Below are 22,134 nucleotides of genomic sequence, written 5' to 3' on the forward strand. Positions count from 1 at the left end.
ATTCATTCATTAAATGATAGAATTATTTTGTTTTATCCACCTCCAGTCATCTAAGCGCGATAACATATACTCGTAAGTATATATTTTTTGTAACTCTTATTATAACATTTCAACATAAAAACTTTTATCAAAGTCTGTTACGTAGTTTTTGCGTTATTCTCGAAGAACCGACAAACAACAACTTTATTATAGTGTAGCAACAAAACTCTCAATTAGCAATAACATGTTAATTTGTCCCCAAATATCGTAGCAGATTTTATTATTGAGAGAATTGATTTGCTATTTGCGTAGGTCAGAGGGTCTCAAACCTATTTCGATAGCTTCAAGGCCGTTATTAATAATAATCAATCTTAACTCGCGTTAAGTTCGAAATTTGACGATATTTGACAAATTGGATATTTAAAAGACGTTCGAATCTATAATATAGCTCTAGTACCGTCAAGTCGCAATATTTGACAAATTGGATATTTGAGAGTCGTTCGAATCGCATAGCTCTAGTACCTCTTATAGCTCTTATAGTTCGAATCGAATCATTACCAATGTCTGTTCATTAATCTGCACCTAAAAGCTCCTACAGCGAAATAAAATCTGTCCCTAAAATATATTAATGAAAATAAAGGTCCGTCGCAATAACAAATTAGCCATCGTCCCCTTAAACAATTACAACGACCCTTCGCCGAATTAGGCCTCCAACGCCAAATTACGTAACACAAAGTAATATAACACTTAACATAACACAACACTAAACGCCCCCGCCGTTACCGCAAACTTTGAGAAACACTGGTGTAAACTTTGTAATCTAAGTAGTTTCTTGGAAAATACGAATCTATATTACTTTATTTACAATATAGGACAATATTTCTTCCTAATAATAGGAGCGTTAAGCATTGATGTATATCTAATTTGAAAGATGTAGTTAAGTAAGACATATTTTTATAATATAGAAGTAGCAAACGAGCGAGTTAATTCTATTTCATAAAATAATTTATACATCATTATTATGAATGCATCCAAAGACAGCTGTATGAATAATAAATTTTAATAATTAAACTTCACAAAGACGCTACGTCATAGTAATTAGTAACAAAGTAATTAAAATATTATTAATATTATTATGGTTTATTCTAACCTTTAATTTTCAATGCCTTTTCAAGGGTATTTTACGTAATTAGCAAGCAATTGAATGGATTAGCGATGGAACGAAATTATAAATAAAATATTTATCAATATTTAGTTATTATATAAAAATAAAGTTTGATTTTTTGTAATATTAAATAACTATTTTGCAACCGGCTGGCTTACATATGAGGCAACCATCTCAGTCCTTAGGAGTGGCAAGTTTTGAAGGTGGTAGAACCCTTTGTGGTTCGGCTCCGGTGGCACCACCGCCACACCTATTTCTAACTAATAACAGCAGTGTTAGGCGCTGCTGTGTTCCGGTTTGAAGGTTGTGGTAAGGGAGACAGACTTGTTCGAGGCATTCCAGCTTAGTCCTCAGGAGTAGCGGCGCATCTGTGGCCTCAGGTAGGAATATCTAATCGTATCTGGGGTTGATTACAGATACACTTACCGGGTGGACCGGGTGGAACTTATCAGGTGGACTGCATGCTCGTCTGCTACTCCTATATTATAAAAAAAAGTGGCAACGCATTTGTCAGTGGTTTTAGGTAGTACCCCACTTTGTATGGACCATGGAGGCGATTACTGATGTTTATGGGTAACAGTGACTTCCATCAGGTGGTATGTATGCTCATCTACCACCTTTTTTATTGTTTAACCTAATGATTAAGCAGATTACGTGATGGAAAGTAGTCAACGCCGCCTATGGACATTTGCAACACCAAAGGAGTCGCCAATGCATCGCCGGCTTTGAAGGAGAGCTCTTTTTGCACCTTTTTGAAGAGCCCACGTTAAAGCGCTCCGGGAATAGCTCAGGAGGAAACTCGCACCACATCTTAGACGTTCGTGACAAGAACGTCCGTGCAAACCGAACCTTGGAGAATCGCCACGAGTCCAGCTGATGCGGATGGAAGTTCATCCTTCGGCGAGTGGCGCGATGGAGGAATGGATGGCGTAAGCACCAGGTCAAATAGGTACCTACTACAATGTTATAAAACAAAAAAAACGGATATTTTCTTCGGACGATTCTAATAATGGGTACAAATTGATTGCAATAATTGATTTATGTCGATCAAATATCAATTAAAAATCATTTAAACCTATCTTGAGTATGCAACGTGATCTACAAAGTAGCTAAAAATAATGTCATTATGGAAAGATTAACGTTTGTGACCCGGACTGGTAATACTATCTATACTGATATTATAAAGAGGAAAACTTTGTTTGTTTGATTGTAATGAATAGGCTCAAAAACTACTGGACCGATTTTAAAAATTCTTTCACCATTCGAAAGCTACATTATTCACGAGTAACATAGGCTATATTGTATATGAAATATATTTGATAATTAGATTTTGAGGCGGTACAAAGTTTGCCGGGTCAGCTAGTCTGAAATAAACTGCCTTGGTTTTAACAATAAAACCTTAATATTACTATGTGACTAATTTGAAAATCAATTTTCTAGATTAATATGTAAAAATCTTAAGTATTTCATTCAGATTATTTAAAAAAACGGTTAAACATTTAAAAGGGATCACAGTCAATCCCAGAGGACTTGACGTGACTTGAAAGTGACATAGGCCATATTTATATCCCCAAAGGAAAAGATGTTTTTAAATGTAAAACTTGTAACCCATTATATAAACTACGTATAAATGTAGTTTAAACTATATGTATATCAAAATCTATCTACATATCGATACCTTAATTCGAAAATCAGCCAACTCCACTTTTTGTCAATTTTTTTTTATTTATTTTGATATCGTTCAACGCCATTTACTATCAAAATAAAATAAAAAATCATTTTGAAAAAAGTGGAGTTGGCTGATTTGTGAATTAAGGTATCGATATGCAGTATATAGGTATATAAGGTACCTATCCAGATTCCTAAAAATATATATTTATGTTATTCCACAGGTTATTCTGATGCAATAATTAAGATTATTTTGTGGTTAACTATTGAGTAACTTATTAACCTCTAAAAAAACCGGACGATGATTGCATGGTGATAATCCGGACTGTACTTTTTACCGGCGTTTATTTATTTATTGTTATTATGAATCTTATCTTTATATATATATTTCTTATGTGCGTGTGTATGTCACTGAACTTCTCCTAAACGACTGGACTGATTTTGATGAAATTTGTTGTGTGTCTTCAAGGGGACTTGAGAATGGTTTAGATTCACAATTTAGTCCGTGGGAAAAGGTTTTTTTAATTAATTTTTAATTCGTAGTTCTAGAATCGGAAACTATGCATTTGATCAAGTGATGATCTTTAGTAAAGTTGTTGTCCAAGAGCCCACGAGCGTTTGGGAGTTGGTAAGACCAATGTTCGACAGATGGCACCACTGTCATTCCAATGCAGGTACAAATTTTCCGTTTTATGTATGTCACATTATTTCTTTAAAATGCGGGCGAAGCCGCGGGCACCACTAGTAATTTATAAATATAGATTTACTAACTGCCTGTTCATATGATTCTAACTAGACCATGAATAAATACTAGATGCCCTTAACATGAATACTGGGAAATGTACCGGAAATGAGTTTTCCGTCGTACCTTGTACAGCTAGATTATTTTATTTACTTTTAAACTTGTTTTGTACAATAGACTAAGTTTAGTCCTCGAACACGGGATATGAAAAAGTAAGACAGGGAGATATACTTTTCCGAGGCGTTCCAGCTTAGTCCTCAGGGTAAGCGGCGGCTGTGGCCGATCTCCTGTAGAAATCTAATCTTATCTGGGATTGCATGCTCGTTTACTGCCTCAGTTTTCTCGTTTAAGGCACTCAAACAGAATAAGAATCCTACATAAGGTCAGCAATAGCACACTCACTCATATGCAGTTTTGCTTCAAATATTCCTCAAGGCGTTGTCTTCCTTTTTTGATCTGAGGTAATCTCCGTGACTTTGAAAGTGGAGGAAACTAATCTAACTATTGGAAAGGTTGTCACAGTCGGACCGCCCTTGTTTCTAAGGGCTGAGGGTGACTTGCGTAAGTTTCTAAGTATTAGATAGGCATAATCTGACTGAATTTGAAATTTCTTGACCCACGTGATGGAGTCATTATGCTGACTCGGAGGGTCATATATTCTCTGTTAGACATCAAACATACTGTCATGTTTTTCATATTATAAGAGTAGCAGACGAGCATACAGTCCACCGAATGGAAAGTGGTTACTGCCGACCAGAGACATATGTCATCAACCCCAGATAAGATTATGTCCCTACATGTGGTCGGCCACAGATGCGCCGCTATCCCTGAGGACTAAGCTGGAATGCCTCGGAAAAGTATGCTTACCATTCCACAGCTCGAATTACAGCAGTTTGACTTCAGACGCACCAACGCCACACGTATTTCTGCCTGATAAGAGCAGTGTTAAGCGCTATTGAGTGCTTTGAAAGGTGTATTAAACATACTTATACGAGATGTACCAACTTGGTCCTCAAGGGTACTCTCCTGCGACCGACCTCAGGTAGAAAATTTTTACCCCGCGATTAATTACAGATGTCCATGGGCGGCAATAGCCACTTACAATCAGGTAGACTCGTTTACCACTTCTTTCATAAAAAATATCCATAATCATGCAGAATATAAATAATAAGATAATTATTGGGTAGGTACATCGTCATTGAAAATTACAAGCATATTTCATACGTAGTCATATGTCTTTTGCATAACTTTTTATGTAATTCAAGTTGTTAGGGTTGTCACGACCGTTTAAAGCCGCGTTTCCCAACCTGTGGTCCGCGGACCCTTGGGGGTCCGCGAGTATATGTATGGGGGTCCGCGGTGTCATCTCTGGACCATACATAAATCGCTCATTAAATGCAAAAGGGCCGCAAAACGAAAAATCAGCAAACCAGTTTTATTAGAAAAATGTGATCTAAGCACATAGTATTCTAAAAAATTTAAAATGATGCATTCAATGATGTATAACACTATTATTAATGTATAAAAAAAAGAAAAAATACATAAATTGGTTTTTAAAATTGGCTCTCCTGTAAAAACATGATATTTGGGATTGCGTTTTTTTCGCTGTTTATTTTATCAAGGGGGTCCGTGAAAACTGTGCTTGATGTCCTAAGGGTCCGTGCACTGTAAAAAGGCTGAGAAACGCTGGTTTAAAAAGTAAAAATAAACAAATCCATTACTGTACTACTGCTGGGCACGGGTCTCCACTCTGAGTGAAAGGTTTAGGTCATAAGCTGGCCAAGTACGGTTTAGTAGAATTCGCCCACCTTCGAAAACTATTAAATAATAATTAATTTCACATTACTAATTGTACATAAATAGGTAGAAACCAAACCTTTTCTTTTTTCTCTGTTTTTTTTTTGCTTGGTAGTAGTGGTTATTGAGGTTGAGACCCGATATTAGTAATTAATCGATCGAGTACTGGAAATGGTGCAATCTTTAAGGGAATAAATGAATACATTGATTATTAACAGGCGTAAGAGACCCTTTCCAATGAAGTGTGTTTGATTCTTTCAATTATATTTTATTCTATGAAATTCAAGAAATAATAAATAACAAATTCAAGAAATCATATTTATTGTGGATTTGATTGAGTGGTTTCCTTATCCTTTGAAATAGATTCGTTTATTTTTTTCAAAATTTCTAATATGAATGGTAAATGTATACAATTTTATGAGTTTTGACAACCCTGTAGAGCGGTGACCTTGCAATTCGATCCTCCGGTAACGACCTAGATCTACAAAGGCAAGCATTTACATAACCGGCAGAACGCCAAAAACTGACCGACGGAAATATTTTACTATGAGGAAAATCTTTTTTAACTTTCCCCTGTAGACATACTTCTCTGACCAGGGCCGGATTTACGGAGCAAGCGGAGCTACTGCCCCGGGGCCCCCATAAAAGAGAGACCTCCGCAATGGAGAGAAAAAAATCAAATTTCGACGACTTATATGGTACTTAAAAGTTATTTTTTTCAAACTGTATTAAGCATAGATTTTGCGAAACAATGTTACAATCATTTTATTCGACAACAGATTTTTTTGAACACGGTGAATAAATTGTTTCTTTTAATTCACAAAAGGGCGCATTAAGGACCCCCATTCCTCCGTTGCCCCAGGGCCTCCACACCTCTAAATCCAGTCCTCCAACGCACTAGACGTTAACCGCGGGATTAGCTAACCACGATTTTTGACCATTAAGTAACAACTAGTCTTGTAAATAACTGAACCGACACTCTTACACAAAGTTAAAAGGATTTGCAGGGAGTATATACCTAAGTTATCTTGAGTTATAGTATACGATTTTTTTTTAAATAGGAGTAGCAGACGAGCATGCAGTCCAGTCCATCTAATGGTAAGTGGCTACTGCCGCCCATGGACATACGCAATCAACCCCAGATAAGATTAGACATTCCTAGATTAGACTGTGGTCGGCCACAGATGCGCTGCTACCCCTGACGACTAACCTGGAATGCCTCTGAAAACTACGCCTCCCTTACCACAATAAGACTGAAGAATCCGAGCCATAGAACGAGACTTACATACGGTCTAAAACAATTCCTCTTTGCAGTCAGGTAAAAAAATCTACGAAAAAAACCCGTTTTGCAGTCCAATAATAATAGGCAAATAAGTGGAAAATTAATTAAATTAAACACATAAACTTAGATAATATGAATAGGTATAATTAACAAAAACGTAATTTAGATTCATGAATTATTATTTTTAAGGAAAATCTTTTCAAAGTTAGTTGCAAGGTTATGTATTTGCTGGAAAAATCTTTAACACAATAACTGTAATTAGCTAACGACCTGTTTATCAGTTTACCACTCAAAGGAACCCGGATTCAATTCCCGGAGAGGTAAATATCTATTATCTACTTAGTTTACTTAGATACTTCAAAAAATAGAGAAGGTTGACCTCAGATAGAATTTAAACCTTTAGGCACACTTAACCCCTATTCGAGATTATTTCTCTTCTTATGTCCATCGGTGGGAATGGTCACCTACCATCAAGTGGATATATTTGAGACGTGAGTATATTTTGAGACGGTACAAAGTTTGCCGGGTTAGCTAGTTGTAAATAATTTTCAAATCATACTAAACAATGAGACAGACATACATTCGAAAAACATTACCCTCCACACTTGGGGGAAAAAGAAAACAAAAAATTACGTGAGATATTTAAGTTTAACTGTAGTCTTACTTAAAAATTATCTAGTTCTACATTTCTTAAGAAAATTTAGTCAATAAGTTAATAAGCATAATTAAGTTTGTGTTTCCATATGTGTATTTTTGATTTCACTGTTTATTATGTGTTATAATTTGTTGTTGTTGCTTAAGTTCTTGAAATAAATCATCTATCTATCTATCTATCTATCTAGTTAAAAATAAACTAGAGTTAAATTTTAAACTAATCTGGTGGTTAAAATTACATCTACAAGTTACAAGACGGCCCCGCTCTACCGTTCACTATATTTTCATCACTGTTTACGAAATTGGGATTTGCCGACATTATTACCAAACTATGCAGTCATTATGCGGTCAAAGAATAGATGGGAAACAGTACGAATGTCGCTGTAATTATACCTACGACCTTCGCTAGCTTACGAATTGTCTGAATTAAAATATTTCATATTGTTTCGTACTTAGTGTTGCTTGAATATAAAATGAAAGATTTGTTAGAAAGAAAATACATTCAAACATTATTCTAATAATAAAAAATGATTGCATAAAAGCAATTTAAAACAAAATAGAAATAAAATAAACATAAAATTTACGACCAAATTAAAATTAAACCAATTAAAAAATCTGTCAATTTTTTTTAATATTTTAATGTGTTTTCAATTAATATTTATTATGTTACAAGAGGAATATTACGTTATTAATAAATGTCAAGTTTATGTTTTTTAAACTGTTCCTTGTGCCCTTAAAAATTAAAGGCCAGAGTGTGTGCAACCATCAAAACTTTACACGTGGACAAATATTTATTTTTTTCATTTACGTTGTCGACTAACAGTACATTAAGTGTATTAAATGTTGTGATTAAACATAATATAATGATTAGGCTATTATATTATACTATCACTATTATATTATATTATCATATTAATTTAAATTGTGACTTTGTGTATTACGATCAACACTAGTCGTCACGGTTAATAAATATAATATTAAACTAAATAACCAAAAAGTAGTAAAACCAAAACTAAAACTACGATCAATTTACATATTAATATGCGACCTTTACAGTACAGTAAGTACTGTAACACGTTAAGTACGGTAATAACGGCGCTGGAGTAAAACCGTAAGAATGAAATCGTATGTTAATTCGTGATGGTGATTATAATTGGTGGTCTATGAATTTAATAAATTTAATAAACACATTAAAAAAAAAACAAAATGCTTATGAATATATTTTATGTCCCTCACGATTAGACGACTCACGATTTTCAACGACACCTCATGTGTTAAACATTGTCAAGCCGTAGTGCTGTAGGGCATGCCAAAGAATGAGCCATAATATTATATACGTTCGATCGAAGAAATTGCCCTCCGCAATCTAATATAAAAATGGTCAAAAATTAAAGAACAATTTGAATCACGTCTTCACACCGTCAATTTAGCCCTAACATTTCTTAAATTACGATTATTATATTACTAAATTCAAAACAAATTAGAAAAAAGCATTCGCAACTATTGCGAGATTATTTATTATAAAAAATTCTTAATAATGTAATTATTGACTCAATTTGGACCTATACAATAATTGTAAAAATAAAATCATTTTTGTAAGTTATAGGTACTTATCTTAACGCGTTTAAGAAAACAGAACCGAGTGTGTGCAACGAAGTTGCGCGACACGTAACACATAATTTATGTACGCTTACAGGTGTTTTTTGCATACTTTTATCACACGGCGGCATTATTGATATTTAGCAAGCTAGGTCAATGACAGCTAGTTCGGCATTGCGGCACTCTTTCCGTTTCGGAAAACATTAATTTTGGACATGTTGACGGCAAAGCAGAAGATATCTACAAAAACAAAATTTTGCAAACGAGCACATTTACTTACATTGGTTTTATGTCAGCTTATAATTGCAATAATTATAGGTTTTCTAAATTTCATATGACGATGCACGAGATCCGACACAAATATAGCCCGTTTTATGATGTCAAAAACTTTTTAAATCAATTTATTTTTCCTTAATAAATTTATTATTTTTGTGTCCCTAGTCGATAAGATTGGCGATTTGGCACTAAAATCCGGTATTTAAGTACTTTTTATTTCATATACACTAATCTAAGGACACTTGGAATTTTAAGAGGTACATGACGATATCTTAATTGTTGAAATCCGTCCAGCCGTTTGAAGATACTATGTAGTACAAGGTATTTAAGAAGTTAACACACATTCATGGTACGCGCGAAAAATATAACCCTTCCTTGACAGTCGAGTTAAACACATTTTTACCCCACTGTCAAGGACGGGTTAAAATAGAGATTAAAAATTTATTTGAACATCTTAAAATTTTGAAGCCAACACCATTAAATTTAGCTTTCTAGAATTATTACTTTTTTATTTTTTTGCAGTCGGGATTTATAATTTTTAAATAAACTATTTTAAATATGTACTTGTCCGTTATTACGTTACTGCCGATGTTTGACGGCAAAGCCGTAGTCGATTAGTTGGTCAATCGACCTTCTGAAATACCCATTCTTTGACCAATGACTCAGCTGGTAACTATTGCGATCAGTTCGTAGTAATATTTGATGTAACAGTTAACGACTTACATAATTAGCGAGGCCCAATGGTTACATTAACCTTCGTGATATTGGAAATGCAGTGATAGCTTTGTGGTTGTAATTCAGCCTCTCAATTGGAGACCGAGGTTCGAAACCCACGCATGCACCTCTGATTTTCAAATATAGTGTGAATTAGGAAATTAATTATCTCTTGCATTATCAGTGAAGGAAAACATCGTGACGAAACCTTATTTTTAAGATTTGTCAAAGGTGCGTGAAGTCTACTATTTTGTACTATATTGTTTTGCGGTGGACTATGGCCTAATCCTTCTCATTCTGAGAGGAGACGCGTGCCGTGAGGTTGACGATGATTAGAAATATTAAAAAAAACTTTATTAAAAGTGGTAGAACCTTCGCAACTATTTATTTAATGTTAAATGACTATACAAACATATTATAGCGTTCATTTTATAGTGTACTCTTAGGAGTTAAATTTATTTAGTTTACCCATTAGATCGTTCTACACAATTTGTATGAACACATATATACAAAACGTATATGACTTCTTCACGTCGTCACAGACTACGGCGGTGCCTGTCAAAATATTGTATGGTCCGAGGAAGAATATGATTTTCTCCGACACGACACATTGAATGTACCGCCAGTACTTCATTAGTAGATGAGCAGATCAAAATTCCAGAAATTCCTATACAACCAACATTCATAAGTAGATAAACAACCATAGCATCTTAATTAGATGAACACTAAAATATTTACATTTTGTAAAACTATAGATATGTATATAAACAACATTCTAAACTAAACTATATATATTATACACCTAAATAAAAAACTTTATAAAAATACTAACTATAATTAAATATAATAGGCTTCATCCAAATTGTTGTCCTTCGGAAGAGTTCCCAAAACACTGGCGACATTACCCCGCTGAATAGCTAAGCTAATTCTCTGTCCGAGGTAAGCGCCAGCCCTTTGGTCATTGGTGTACTCGATCAAACGCTTGGAAAGATGTTTATAGAAAGATCGAGCGTCAGAACCCCACGGTCCCATTGTCTCCACGCCAAACGGCAAAAATATGTAGTCTCTACTGAGACTTGCATACTTCTGCAGTTTGCGTATCTCAGCGTCGGTAGCCACAACACCAGCTGCCCTTGATGATAACGTAAGATGGGACGGTGCCAGTGTGTCAACGCACGTAGCATCCCACACAAGACACCTCCCATTCTTCCACGGTATCAATGTCAAACCGTCAGGCCTCCTGCCATCGTCACGCACAACACCGTTCGGCTCTAATTGAGCCGGTACGTTGACGGTAGCAAGAGCCCTGCGGATGACATCATTCACGGAAGCGTGGCGCGATTGGCGACCGGCGCTGCGCCGACAAGAGAGACCGTGGTGTCCCAAGTGGTCTACCTGAACTCCACAAGGACAACAATGTGGATGATTTAAAGTTAAACCCAGTCGCAGGCTGACAGCAATGGAAAACGACGTGTTATCCAAAACCGTACCAAGATTACTCGACGGAATTGCATGTAACCAAAACCCCGACTCTTTGACAGAAACAGCCAGCAGACGAGCACGCTCAGCAGAACATGTACTTGAGTCTAATAAACTAGTATGAGTCTTTCTGCAGAGCGGCTCGTCCCAGAGTCTTTGAACTGTCAAGTCTAAAGGGGGGGATATGCCAGGGCAAGCTTGGGACCACGCGTCCCTAGCCTCCGCACAGTACGAGATTTCTGTACGGCCTAAAGATGCATCTGTAATTTTTTGAAAAAGAGAACTCGTACTGTGAACAGAAGACAGGAAAGCAGGTAAAGCAACCGATGAAGCTTTCCTGATCCCGAGACCTCCAAAACGTATGGGTAAGGAGGCCTGGGACCAGGATCGATCATCTAAGTTGCAATTTAAAATATTTGATAAAGTACCCAAAATTTGAGAATCCAAAAATGACAGTAAATTTAAAAATTTCCAAGCCGGACAACATCTTAAAAAATATGTAAATTTCGGAACGAAAATACAGAATCGAATAATTTGATATGCCATGTGTATTTTGATTTTTCCTAAACGTTCAGAAACAATATCAAATTTTGATAATAGTTCATCGAAAAAAGGTGGAATAGAATCTTCTAATACGGGAGAGCCCAGGAGACGAAGCGATTTTTTATCTACAATTTTTAAATCGGGGGACAATGAATAAAATTTGTTTAAAACTATTTCTCTTTCAGTAGCAGGTAACAATTCCGAAATAAAGAGTTCGCATTTTGAAAAATTTAATTCCAATCCAATTGATTTTAAAGCATTTAAAAGGTAATTAAAATCCTCAAAAACGCCAGTAGCATCGCCTCCTAAAGTCCCGTCATCAAGATACCACATGTTTAATTTGGAATTTAGTTTCGAAATGATAGGATGAATGGCTAAACTAAAAATGGCCGGCCCAAGTGGATCCCCCTGTTGACAGCCGACCGCAGACTCAATTAAATTATTTCTGTATAATAGGTGTGATGGAGCACCGTAGCATTGAAATAAATATGGGTAAACTTCCGGAATAACTGTTTTTGTTTCTTCCAACAAAATGCTACGGTCGACAGAGTTGAACGCATTTTTGACATCAACCTTCAGAACAACATCACCACCACCGTTAGTGAATGTTTCTATGAACACTTATGCGTCAAAAGTAGTTGAATACTGTATGTGCAAAATGGGTAACGTCACTAATATGTCACTTTTCAGTGCCACTCCTTTTGATTCTGTAATGTTAATCTACTTTTGAAACTTTACGAAGTTGATCCAATTTCGAGTAGTTGTGTTTAGCTACTTATGAACGCTTGAGTGTATAGGTTATTGAAACCTTAAACTGTTCATCTACTTTTGGAGCTGACTGTACATATAAATATAGTTCAAAAAACTAAAAAACACGCTTTTATTATAAAATCAACTAAAAAGTAGAAAATAATTTTCAATCTAGGAATCAATTAAGGAACAGTAAATTATATAATTGTGAAAAAAAGCGTGGAGTGCTCCACTTATCAATTTTCGAAAAGCACCCACATACATACATACATACAACCCAAGCTAATAAAAGCGTGTTAATAAAAGGATCCATTTATCCAAAAGAGTTAAACATTAACTAAATGACTTAAAACTTCAAAGGTAAACTAAAGTCACGGACAAAACCTTGTAATAATCTTATAGTCACGTCTACTCCGACATTGTTTGTCATCCTCAAGTGACTTCTGTTGAACTAACACCTATGTGATTTACTAATTAGCACTTAGGTACTTAACAGATAATTTATCCGGAGTTAATACCTCTTAGCTTAAGCGTGAATCATAAACCTTGTACTAAATGTTTCTATGAAGCGCACATAATCTATGCCAGATCGTTGATAAAACTAGACACATTTTATAAAAACCAAAAAATCCCATTGCTTAAAAATTTTTTTAACAAAAAATACAACCGACTTCTATGTCACTACAAAGTAAAAAATAATTGAAATAAATGTTGGTTTAGTACATATTTCTGAAGTCGGCGCTCATATTAGACACGCTGTTTACATCGTTATCCAACGAAATATATTGAAAAAAAAAAAAAAAAAAAAAAAAGATACCGGCCGAATTGATAACCACCTCCTTTTTGAAGTCGGTTAAAAATATAGCTTGTTACACCCACAATTTAGAGGAATCTGATAATACCTTATATGGTGAAATTCGTCAAGCCGTTTGGGTTATAGGGCGTGCCAAAGAATGAGACATACATACGAGTACTTACAAAAAAGTTTCGGTTACGATATCGGCTTCTACCGAAATTAGGATGTAAACCGAAGGTTCGTTTTAGATTACATTTTGGCTGAAAATTTAATTCCAGTCGATCACTACTAAAAAGATGTGTGTTGCTTTTATCCGAATTATACCTCTAAAACTCGAATATGAATCACTAAGTCCTTGTACTTGTCCTGCGTACTAATTTTATGTGTCTCTATAAATGCAAATGCATAATAAGTAGATCGTATATAAAAAATATGTGTTATTGAGTTTTTTCATGACCGGAAGTAATTCCGGTTACACTCCATCATTGGGTGCTTCTTCATTGAAACGCAACGGCACGGCACGGCGCGGCACCGAAGTCGTCAGAACTACAAAATTCCTTTTTATTTTGTGTCAGAACTGTCAATTCTATACATACAAATTTACAGTCTACGATACAAATCTGTATGAAACCAAACTGGTCTTGTTTTTACCTACTGCGACCTCACAATGGACATCGATCTCAATTAAATACCGAAAATCGAAAATCGATTTTAGTACCACAAATACAAGATAGATCGAAACTTTTATCGATACTCAGTAATTAATCGATAACGAACGAATTTGTTCAAATTGTCCTATAACTATCCGATTTTTAATATTAAAAAGAACGGAAAACTTACTAAACAAATAATTACCTATATATAAGACCCTTACTATTCTTTTTCATACGCGACATACACTTTACTACGCAGAGCGAATGCACTAATAATCAACGAAAGTGAATACTTTCGTTGATTATTTAGGTGTTATGACTGTCGTGCCGTTGCCGTTCCGTGCCGTTGTCGTCACAATAAAGAAGCACTATGAAGTCATTTTACTAAATGATGTCTTTTTATGCACGACATTATTCATAGCAGATCGTATATGAAAAAATGTGTGTCATGGATTCTCTTCCACTTTCGTTATGGAGAACCACCTCGTGAAGCGATGGTATGTTTATTGTTTACGTTCAAAATGATCCTGTAGAGAAATCACTTTGAATAAAATACTTTAATTTATATTTTTTTACATTACAATGTTTTGAAAAAGTTACTTTGAACCCAGATTATATATAGTTTTTTTATAAATTCATATTAAAGCTAAATTATTAAAAAAAAAAACATAACTCAAGATTGTAAAGTTTTACCGAATTATACTAAGTACCTTATACCGAGGTTTCTCGGCATTGTTGATGTCGTTCGAAACTGTTGAAGTTATTACTTTGCTCTAGTTAGACCCTTATATAAAATTTGTTACCAAAAAAAAAGCGACAACTTGAAAAGCCGAGTAAATTAAAGTAGTACAAAAGCTGAATACCGGTGTATACCTTACTCGGTGTATACCTTACTCGGTACTCGGTAGTACCGAGTAAGAAACGAGTACTCGGTAAATTCTCGACAAAATAACATTAACATAATACAGTGCTATTACAAAAATTACTTATATCAACTAAAAATGTTATTTACTTAAAAACAATCTTAAATTTGAATATACATTTCAATTACAGTAATGTAAAATGTAAAAATAAGTAAATTTAAAATTTAACTACCATGCTAAAATATTATTGTAATGTGTGTGTCACGTTGTTTTTCTTAGCACTTTGTGTAAGGAAGTACATAGCACTTGACATCGTGACCGTGGCTTCGGTAAGGCTTGCTGCACACTTGCGACTTTTTATGTAAATTATCAATGGAGGAGCAAAACAAACTGTTTATTTGTGTACAATTTAAACGTACGCGCAGTCCACCTAATGGTAATTGGTGTAGTTGTTCATAGAAATCTGTTAGTCACAAAATAGCTGTAATTCCATCAAAAGTCAGTTACAAATACCTTGCTACCACTGAGGGCTAAATATAAATTCCCGGTGTCTATGTGTTTCACTTTCCACACCCTTCAACCGAAATACAGCAGTGTGTCAAATTACCGTAAAGGAAAAGAAATATAGATGTTGCAAACCATCTCGAGTAGTCCTCCAATCCTATTTAAGATTTTCCAGATTGTATGGCGGTCTTTTTGCGATTATCTCGTTGCAATGTCGTTGTGTGTAACCGCACTAACATAGGAAGGTCTTAACAAATACGCAATAATAGTAGCGAACTTAGGTTTTCCCTTTGTTCCTCGTTTCTAAGATAATGCTTTTACACAAATGGCATGGTAATTTCAAATGGCATAGTAATTGTACGTTCGCCGTCAGTTTTTTTTATTTAACAAACATACAAGATATGCAAGAAAAACATAACCCTATCAGGGCAGTTGGGTAATATTTTTTTAAATATCATCAATCATCATCATCAACCCTTTACTCTCTTACCCCTAGGCACAGGTCTACCAGAGTGAGAGGATTAATGCCATAGTTCACCACTGGGGGCGATTGGTAAACTTCACACACCGAGAACATTTTAAGATGTCTTAGTGTAGATTTCCTCATGATGTTTATCTTAAACGTTAACACCACAAGTGGTTATTAATATCTTGTACGCACGTATAGTTTGTGCAAAACTGCTAGTCCGCTTAAATATAGAAATGAATCGCGTCGCCATAGCAAATTGTATGACTACACCTGCTCGCAACAACTTCAGAACGGACTAGCAGTTTATCGCGAACTATAATAGTATATGACTTAAAATTTCAATATTTCTCCTTTTATCAATTGTTTACAATCACACCTTTAAACGGTGGAATGTCGAGGTTACATACGATAGGCAAGGACTAAAAAGTCTCCATCCGTTTTCATTTCTTTTTTTTCGTAAACTGTAAAAGGTTACCATAAATTACAAAGAAATCGCCCACGTATAAACTCGAGGTTTGTCCGGTATGGGTACACAAGAGGGCAAGGTCCGGAAAGCATAAGCATACGCGGGAAAAGATTATTTAAACCGGAGGACCGTTTTTGTTTTTCGTCAACTTTAGATACTTATTATGTCGGACATCCTTAGCATACAGTGAGATAAATTTTAGACTACCGCCAAACCTTATAAGGGCTAAGCTTCGTTGTATCTTTTTTGTATAATATAATATAGGATGAGCAGACAAGCATGCAGTCCACCTGATGGTAAGTGGTTACCGCCGCCCGTGGATATCTGTAATCAACCTTAGATATTCCTACCTGAGGTCGGCCACAGAGGCGCCACTAACCCTGAGGACTATGCTGAAAAGCCTCGTACAAGTATGTCTCCCTTACCACACCCTTCAAACCATAACACAGCAGCGCTTAGCACTACTTTCAATAGGCAGAAATAGGTGTGGTGGTGGTGCCGCCGGCGTTGAACCAAGAAGGGTTCTACCATCTTCAAACAATCTACTTTTCTTTGTATCTACATGTATATTGAATAAACTTAGTAACTACTAACTAAACAAAGAATTTCTATGAAAAACTAAACATGAATTTAAACGCTAGTTCATCCATAATAATATGTTATCTGCAACAATGTTACAACGGCTTTACCCAGACCTTGCGTTCTTAGAAAAATCTCAATGACCTTTAAACCTTTGTGACGTAACAGTTTCTGAGTATGATCGGTTAATGAAAAACCGGCTAAGTGCGACTCGCTCACGGAGGGTTCCGTACCACCATAAAATTATTATTTTTTGAAGTGGGTAATCTTTTTGAAGGATATGTATGTATGTACATAGGTACTATGTATGTTTCATTCTTTAGAATTTACTGCAGTCCAAATGGCTTGACAGATTAAAGCATATGTGGTGTCGATGGATTCATCTAATTGTAGGAGGGACGCATTTTTAAGCAATTGAGTTTTTGATTTTATTAGAATTCAAAATGAAAAAACATTTTTAAAATGTTTTGCAGCCCTGATTTAATAATAACCTATGGATAACTAACCATCGAATGATACAGAATATTGTAATATCATATTCCATTCTCCAAAATGGCAAATATTTATTAAAAAGAACATATTTAAACTAAAATGTGAACTATTAAGAGAACAAAAAGTTATCAAGGATTTTTCTTAGTCTTCATATTATTTTATTTAAATACAAAATATTTTTATACGTAAAAGTTGAAATTTATTCCGATCTTAAATTAACTCTAGATCATTAAAACTGAGGTATTCGAATAATATTTTCATTTATACAATGCTAACTTAAAACTTAAAACTAAAATGGGCCCCCGCAAAAGAAACCGGTTTTTTTCGGATTTTGTCGGTTTATCTATTGCATAGGTAGTCACTTTAAGTTTTCACAATATATAAATGTACTTCTCAGCTACTAGCTTTTTCCATAGCTACGGTGGTACCAAACACTAAAAATAATAAAAAATAATTCAAATTTAGTCATACGGAACCCTAATTCTATAGTTGTGGTGACAACGAATACTATAAAGAAAAAATAAAAGAAAATAAGGGATAGGGAACCCTCCGTGTGCGAGTTCGACTCACACTTAGCCGATTATCATGCGGAAGTGATAAGAGGTTCAGAGCTCCTTTCTCTTCTCACAAAGAAGAAAAGACATGGCCACAACATACATTATGATGCTTAATTTAAATTGAATCTCCATTTCGACATAACCATTTTGTAAACTTATATACTCGTTTAACACTTACACCACCAAAACACAACACGTTTTCGAAATTTCTAAGAGATAAATTTCGAAAACGTAGTTAATCTATGAAATAGCGGATTTTATTTCAAAAGAATCAAAATATTTACTACTCTTTCTTTACTCATAGCCTCGTATTGCGAATACGGTGTTAAGCGGTGTATTGGAGGTGTGGTGGACCCTTTGTGGTTCGACTCCAGCGGCTCCACCGGCACACCTATTTCTGCTAATAACAGCAGTGTTAAGTGCTGCTGCTATTAGGCAGAAATATATAAATATGGTTTGAAGGGTGTGGCTTAACACAGAGACATACTTATCCGAGGCGTTCTAACTTAGGCCTCAGGGGTAGTGGCGCATCTGTGGCCGACCATCTTATCCTATCTGGGGTTCATTACAGATGTCCATGGGCGGCAGTAGCCACTTCCCATTAGGTGGACTGCATGCTCATCTGCTACTCCTATATTATATAAAAAATGCACAAGTCCACCATCATCACCGGGTACATTCCTACCACCATCGGGTACATTCCTTGCTATGGAATCTTACAAAAACCAGATTAAACCGATAAACCACTCAGAGCCTTACCTTTCTAGATAACTCCATTCTCGTAACTTGCGTCACAAACGAGAAACACTATACGTCATGTGACGTCACACGACCTTGTTAATCACTGCCGTGTTGCTTCGCTTCTGTTGATCTTAATTCACTGGATATGTGTATCCATATAATCAAATGAAGTAGATATAATTAAAACCCTTAGCAGTTCGACTTTGGAGACACCCATACCTTTTTCTTCTCAATTATATCAGTGTAATAATAAGGTTGTTTTAATGATAAAGAAATAGCAAATAAGCACGCATTCAACCTGATAGTAAGTGAATACTGCTTCCACCTGTAATCAACCCCAGATAGGATTAGATATTCCTACCTGAGGTCGGCTATAGATGCGCCGCTACTCCTGAGGACTATGCTAAAATGCCTTGGAAAAGTATGTCTCCCTAACCTCACCCATCAAACCAGAACACAGCAGTTCTTAAGACTGCTACAATTAGGCAGAAATAGGTTTAAGGGTGGTGCTGCCAGAATCGAATCACAAAGGATACCATTTTCCAAAAACTCTCATTAATGTATTTAACTAAAACGAATGAAATGCCGAATCTACTAACAGGCCTTCATGGCCTAACAGTTTGTTATATTATAGAAATCAACCATTCGTAGTCGTCACTCCATTACTATCCCACTACTGGACACGGTTCTCTTCTCATCGGTTTAGGCCAAAGTCCATCAAGCTAGCCAAATGTGATTTCACAGGCTTTACACGACCTCGCAAAAATTTTTTTGAATTCCCAGGCGTGTAGATTAGCTTACGAGGTTTTTCTCACAATTTAAGCAAATGATAATGTATTTCCAAAAAAAAACTGCACTTTTTTCTGCGTATTTAAATACAGAAAATAAATATTAAAGTGTAACCTTGAGGCACCCATTAGGTGGTCATTTGCATCTCAATATAATGAATAAAACTATTACTTTAATGTGTCTAAATTCTTTATTAATGAATCACTGAGAGATTTCCATACTACGAGCATAAACTTCAAACATATGGTGATTGTTTTAAATAACATAGGCTATGAGTGTTTTTCCATATGCAGATGTCGTCGTTAACCCATTACTGGGAACGGCTCTCCTCTCAGAATGAGAAGGAGGCCATAGTCCACCGCGCTGGCCAAGTGCGTATTGGTAGACTTCACATTCCTTTGATATTTTAGATTTCTCGGGTATGCAGGAGTTTTTCTTCACCGTTTAAGCAAGTAAAATTAATTTCTAATACGCTCATAACTTTGAAAAATCAGAGGTGCGAAAACAGGAATAGATTCCTTTGACAGAAGGATAGGCGGACAGACAGGAGAGGCTTAGTACCTAGTTGTGTTCCCTTTTTACCATTATGGTATGAAACCCTAAAAACGAACATCTTCTTTTGTATCCAACTTATTTCTTAACATGTAAAATAAATGAAATGACAAAACATAGTACCAATAAAATAATAGGTACGTAGAATCCGCCACTCTACTTCATTTCCACTGCAATTATCTTGTAATTAGATATAACTAATAACCCGTAATAACTAATATCTACTGGAAGAACATGATCGATGGGATCAAAGATCTGTCTTGAATCACGTAATTACGTGATGTTCAGAAGAATGGTTTCCGGAAGGCAATATATCCAAAAACATGTTTATGTAAACATCACGTTTTCTTCGAGAATGTTTCTATTTTGTACTGTGAAATAATTTGTGAATAATTTCGTACTTTACGTATATTATTTAATAAATAGCAGCAGTGTTTGGTATTTGTGTTTGAAATCTCAGATACACACTGATTTTTCGAAGTACCATGGGCACTGCTAATTAATTGTATGTTGCTATAACGGCAAATTTCACAAAATTTATACACTTGAGAGTTCTTAAAAAAGTTCTCCAAGGTTTGTGAAGTCATTTTTTTTTGTTCACGAAAATATTATAATATATACCTTCAAAAGGTACCCGGTGCCGTGAGAGCGACACAGGGTTATATTATGAGGGACTCTTACCGCACTAAAACCCCCCCGGTGGCCGTCCTCGGCGCTGCGCAGAGGACTCTACCATGGATGGGTAAAGTCTACCATTCGTACTTGGTCTGCGTGGATTTGGCCCTTCACTCTGAGAGGACTCTGAGACCGACAGCACGAACAGTAATGGGTTGACGGCGACAAAAATAAATAGAATTTAAAAGACCATCAAGGCTTCCGGAGAAGTGTAGTCAAGTTGTAACCAATCTACAGATTTAAGCAACCCCGGACGCGGTCTGCGGTTGGATGGGTGACCGCTGGAGGACTTACGTTTGATCGGAGGACCACAAATTCAAATGGGTTGCTTAAATATGATTCGAGAGACCTAAAGTCAATCATATCTACCTAGCTACCCCTGAGGACTAAATCAGAACGCCTTCAAACCTTTCAAACCCGAACACGGCGCTTAAGACTGTTGTTATAAAGCAGAAATATGTATAGTATAGGCCGGTATCGACCGACAGGTTCCACCTTCAAAACCGGCTATCAATTTTTTCATACAATATTTTTGGTCATCGGAAAAAATATCCAATAACATCAACATCGATCAAGATTACATGAGGTACATGACGTAAATATAGCAAAAAACTGTATGTTAGGTACATACAGTTTTTGCTAAGCTAACTCATATGTACCACTTTGCGTCGAAAGAGTGTTCGCCTAAAAAGAGATTGAAGACCAAAAATATATAGACTAAGCCTCGCAAAGAAAATTATGCATCAAAAAAATCGTAATCGTATTTGCGTGCGCACACGCGAATTGCGCTCACATACAGCACAAATCGTGCCATTTGCATTAAATAGGAAGAAGGAATATGGGTACCTACATTTTCGTGTGATATTTTACACATGTACGCGATATTAATGATCGATCTATCTAATCTTTGGCTACCAATAATCCAAATCTCACAATGTTTAGTATGAAGAAATTGTCACATATTAATCTTAGACAGGCAAAACATTGAACAGATTGGTTATGAATAATAATAATAACGGGCGTTATCATCGTTAAACGCTGAATAACATTAAAATGCCATTATGAGCCAATAGCGTTGAAAATGAAACATTTGAGGACTAAGCTGGAATGACCCGGAAAAGTATATTTCCTCTGGTACACCTTTAAAAACAGGACACGCAGCGCTTAACACTTCCGTTGTTAGGCAAAAAAGGGGCTTCAGTGGTGTTGCCGACATCGAAACAGAAGGTTTTACCACCTATATTTTTTGGTCTGAGGCTGAAGTGAAAAATGAGTATGGAAATGCATCGCATTTCCAGAAAATCTCAGGAAACTTCTTAGTAACACTTTAAAAAAGATATTTCGTTTTAG

The 22,134-nt window shown here is 35.6% G+C and overlaps 2 protein-coding genes across 2 annotated transcripts in view; both read right to left on the bottom strand.

Annotated features, from left to right (window-relative positions):
• Positions 1–22,134, bottom strand: part of osy (ABC transporter oskyddad) — a 75,289-nt gene that overhangs the window by 43,943 nt on the left and 9,212 nt on the right. The gene's annotated exons all lie outside the window — the stretch shown is intronic.
• LOC140746045 (uncharacterized) lies at positions 10,642–11,901 on the bottom strand. Its single transcript, XM_073078035.1, has one exon. The coding sequence runs from the start codon at positions 11,899–11,901 to the stop codon at positions 10,714–10,716; it is 1,188 nt and encodes a 395-aa protein (XP_072934136.1). The 3' UTR covers positions 10,642–10,713.

The sequence above is a fragment of the Epargyreus clarus genome, unplaced genomic scaffold (assembly GCF_041222505.1).
Source record: "Epargyreus clarus isolate Ecla_fem2 unplaced genomic scaffold, WU_Ecla_fem_2.2 ptg000002l, whole genome shotgun sequence".
NCBI lineage: Eukaryota > Metazoa > Arthropoda > Insecta > Lepidoptera > Hesperiidae > Epargyreus > Epargyreus clarus.

Coding starts and splice junctions, on each gene's coding strand:
- LOC140746045 (XM_073078035.1), bottom strand. CDS start 11,901: ATGGCATATCAAATTATTCGATTCTGTATTTTCGTTCCGAAATTTACA.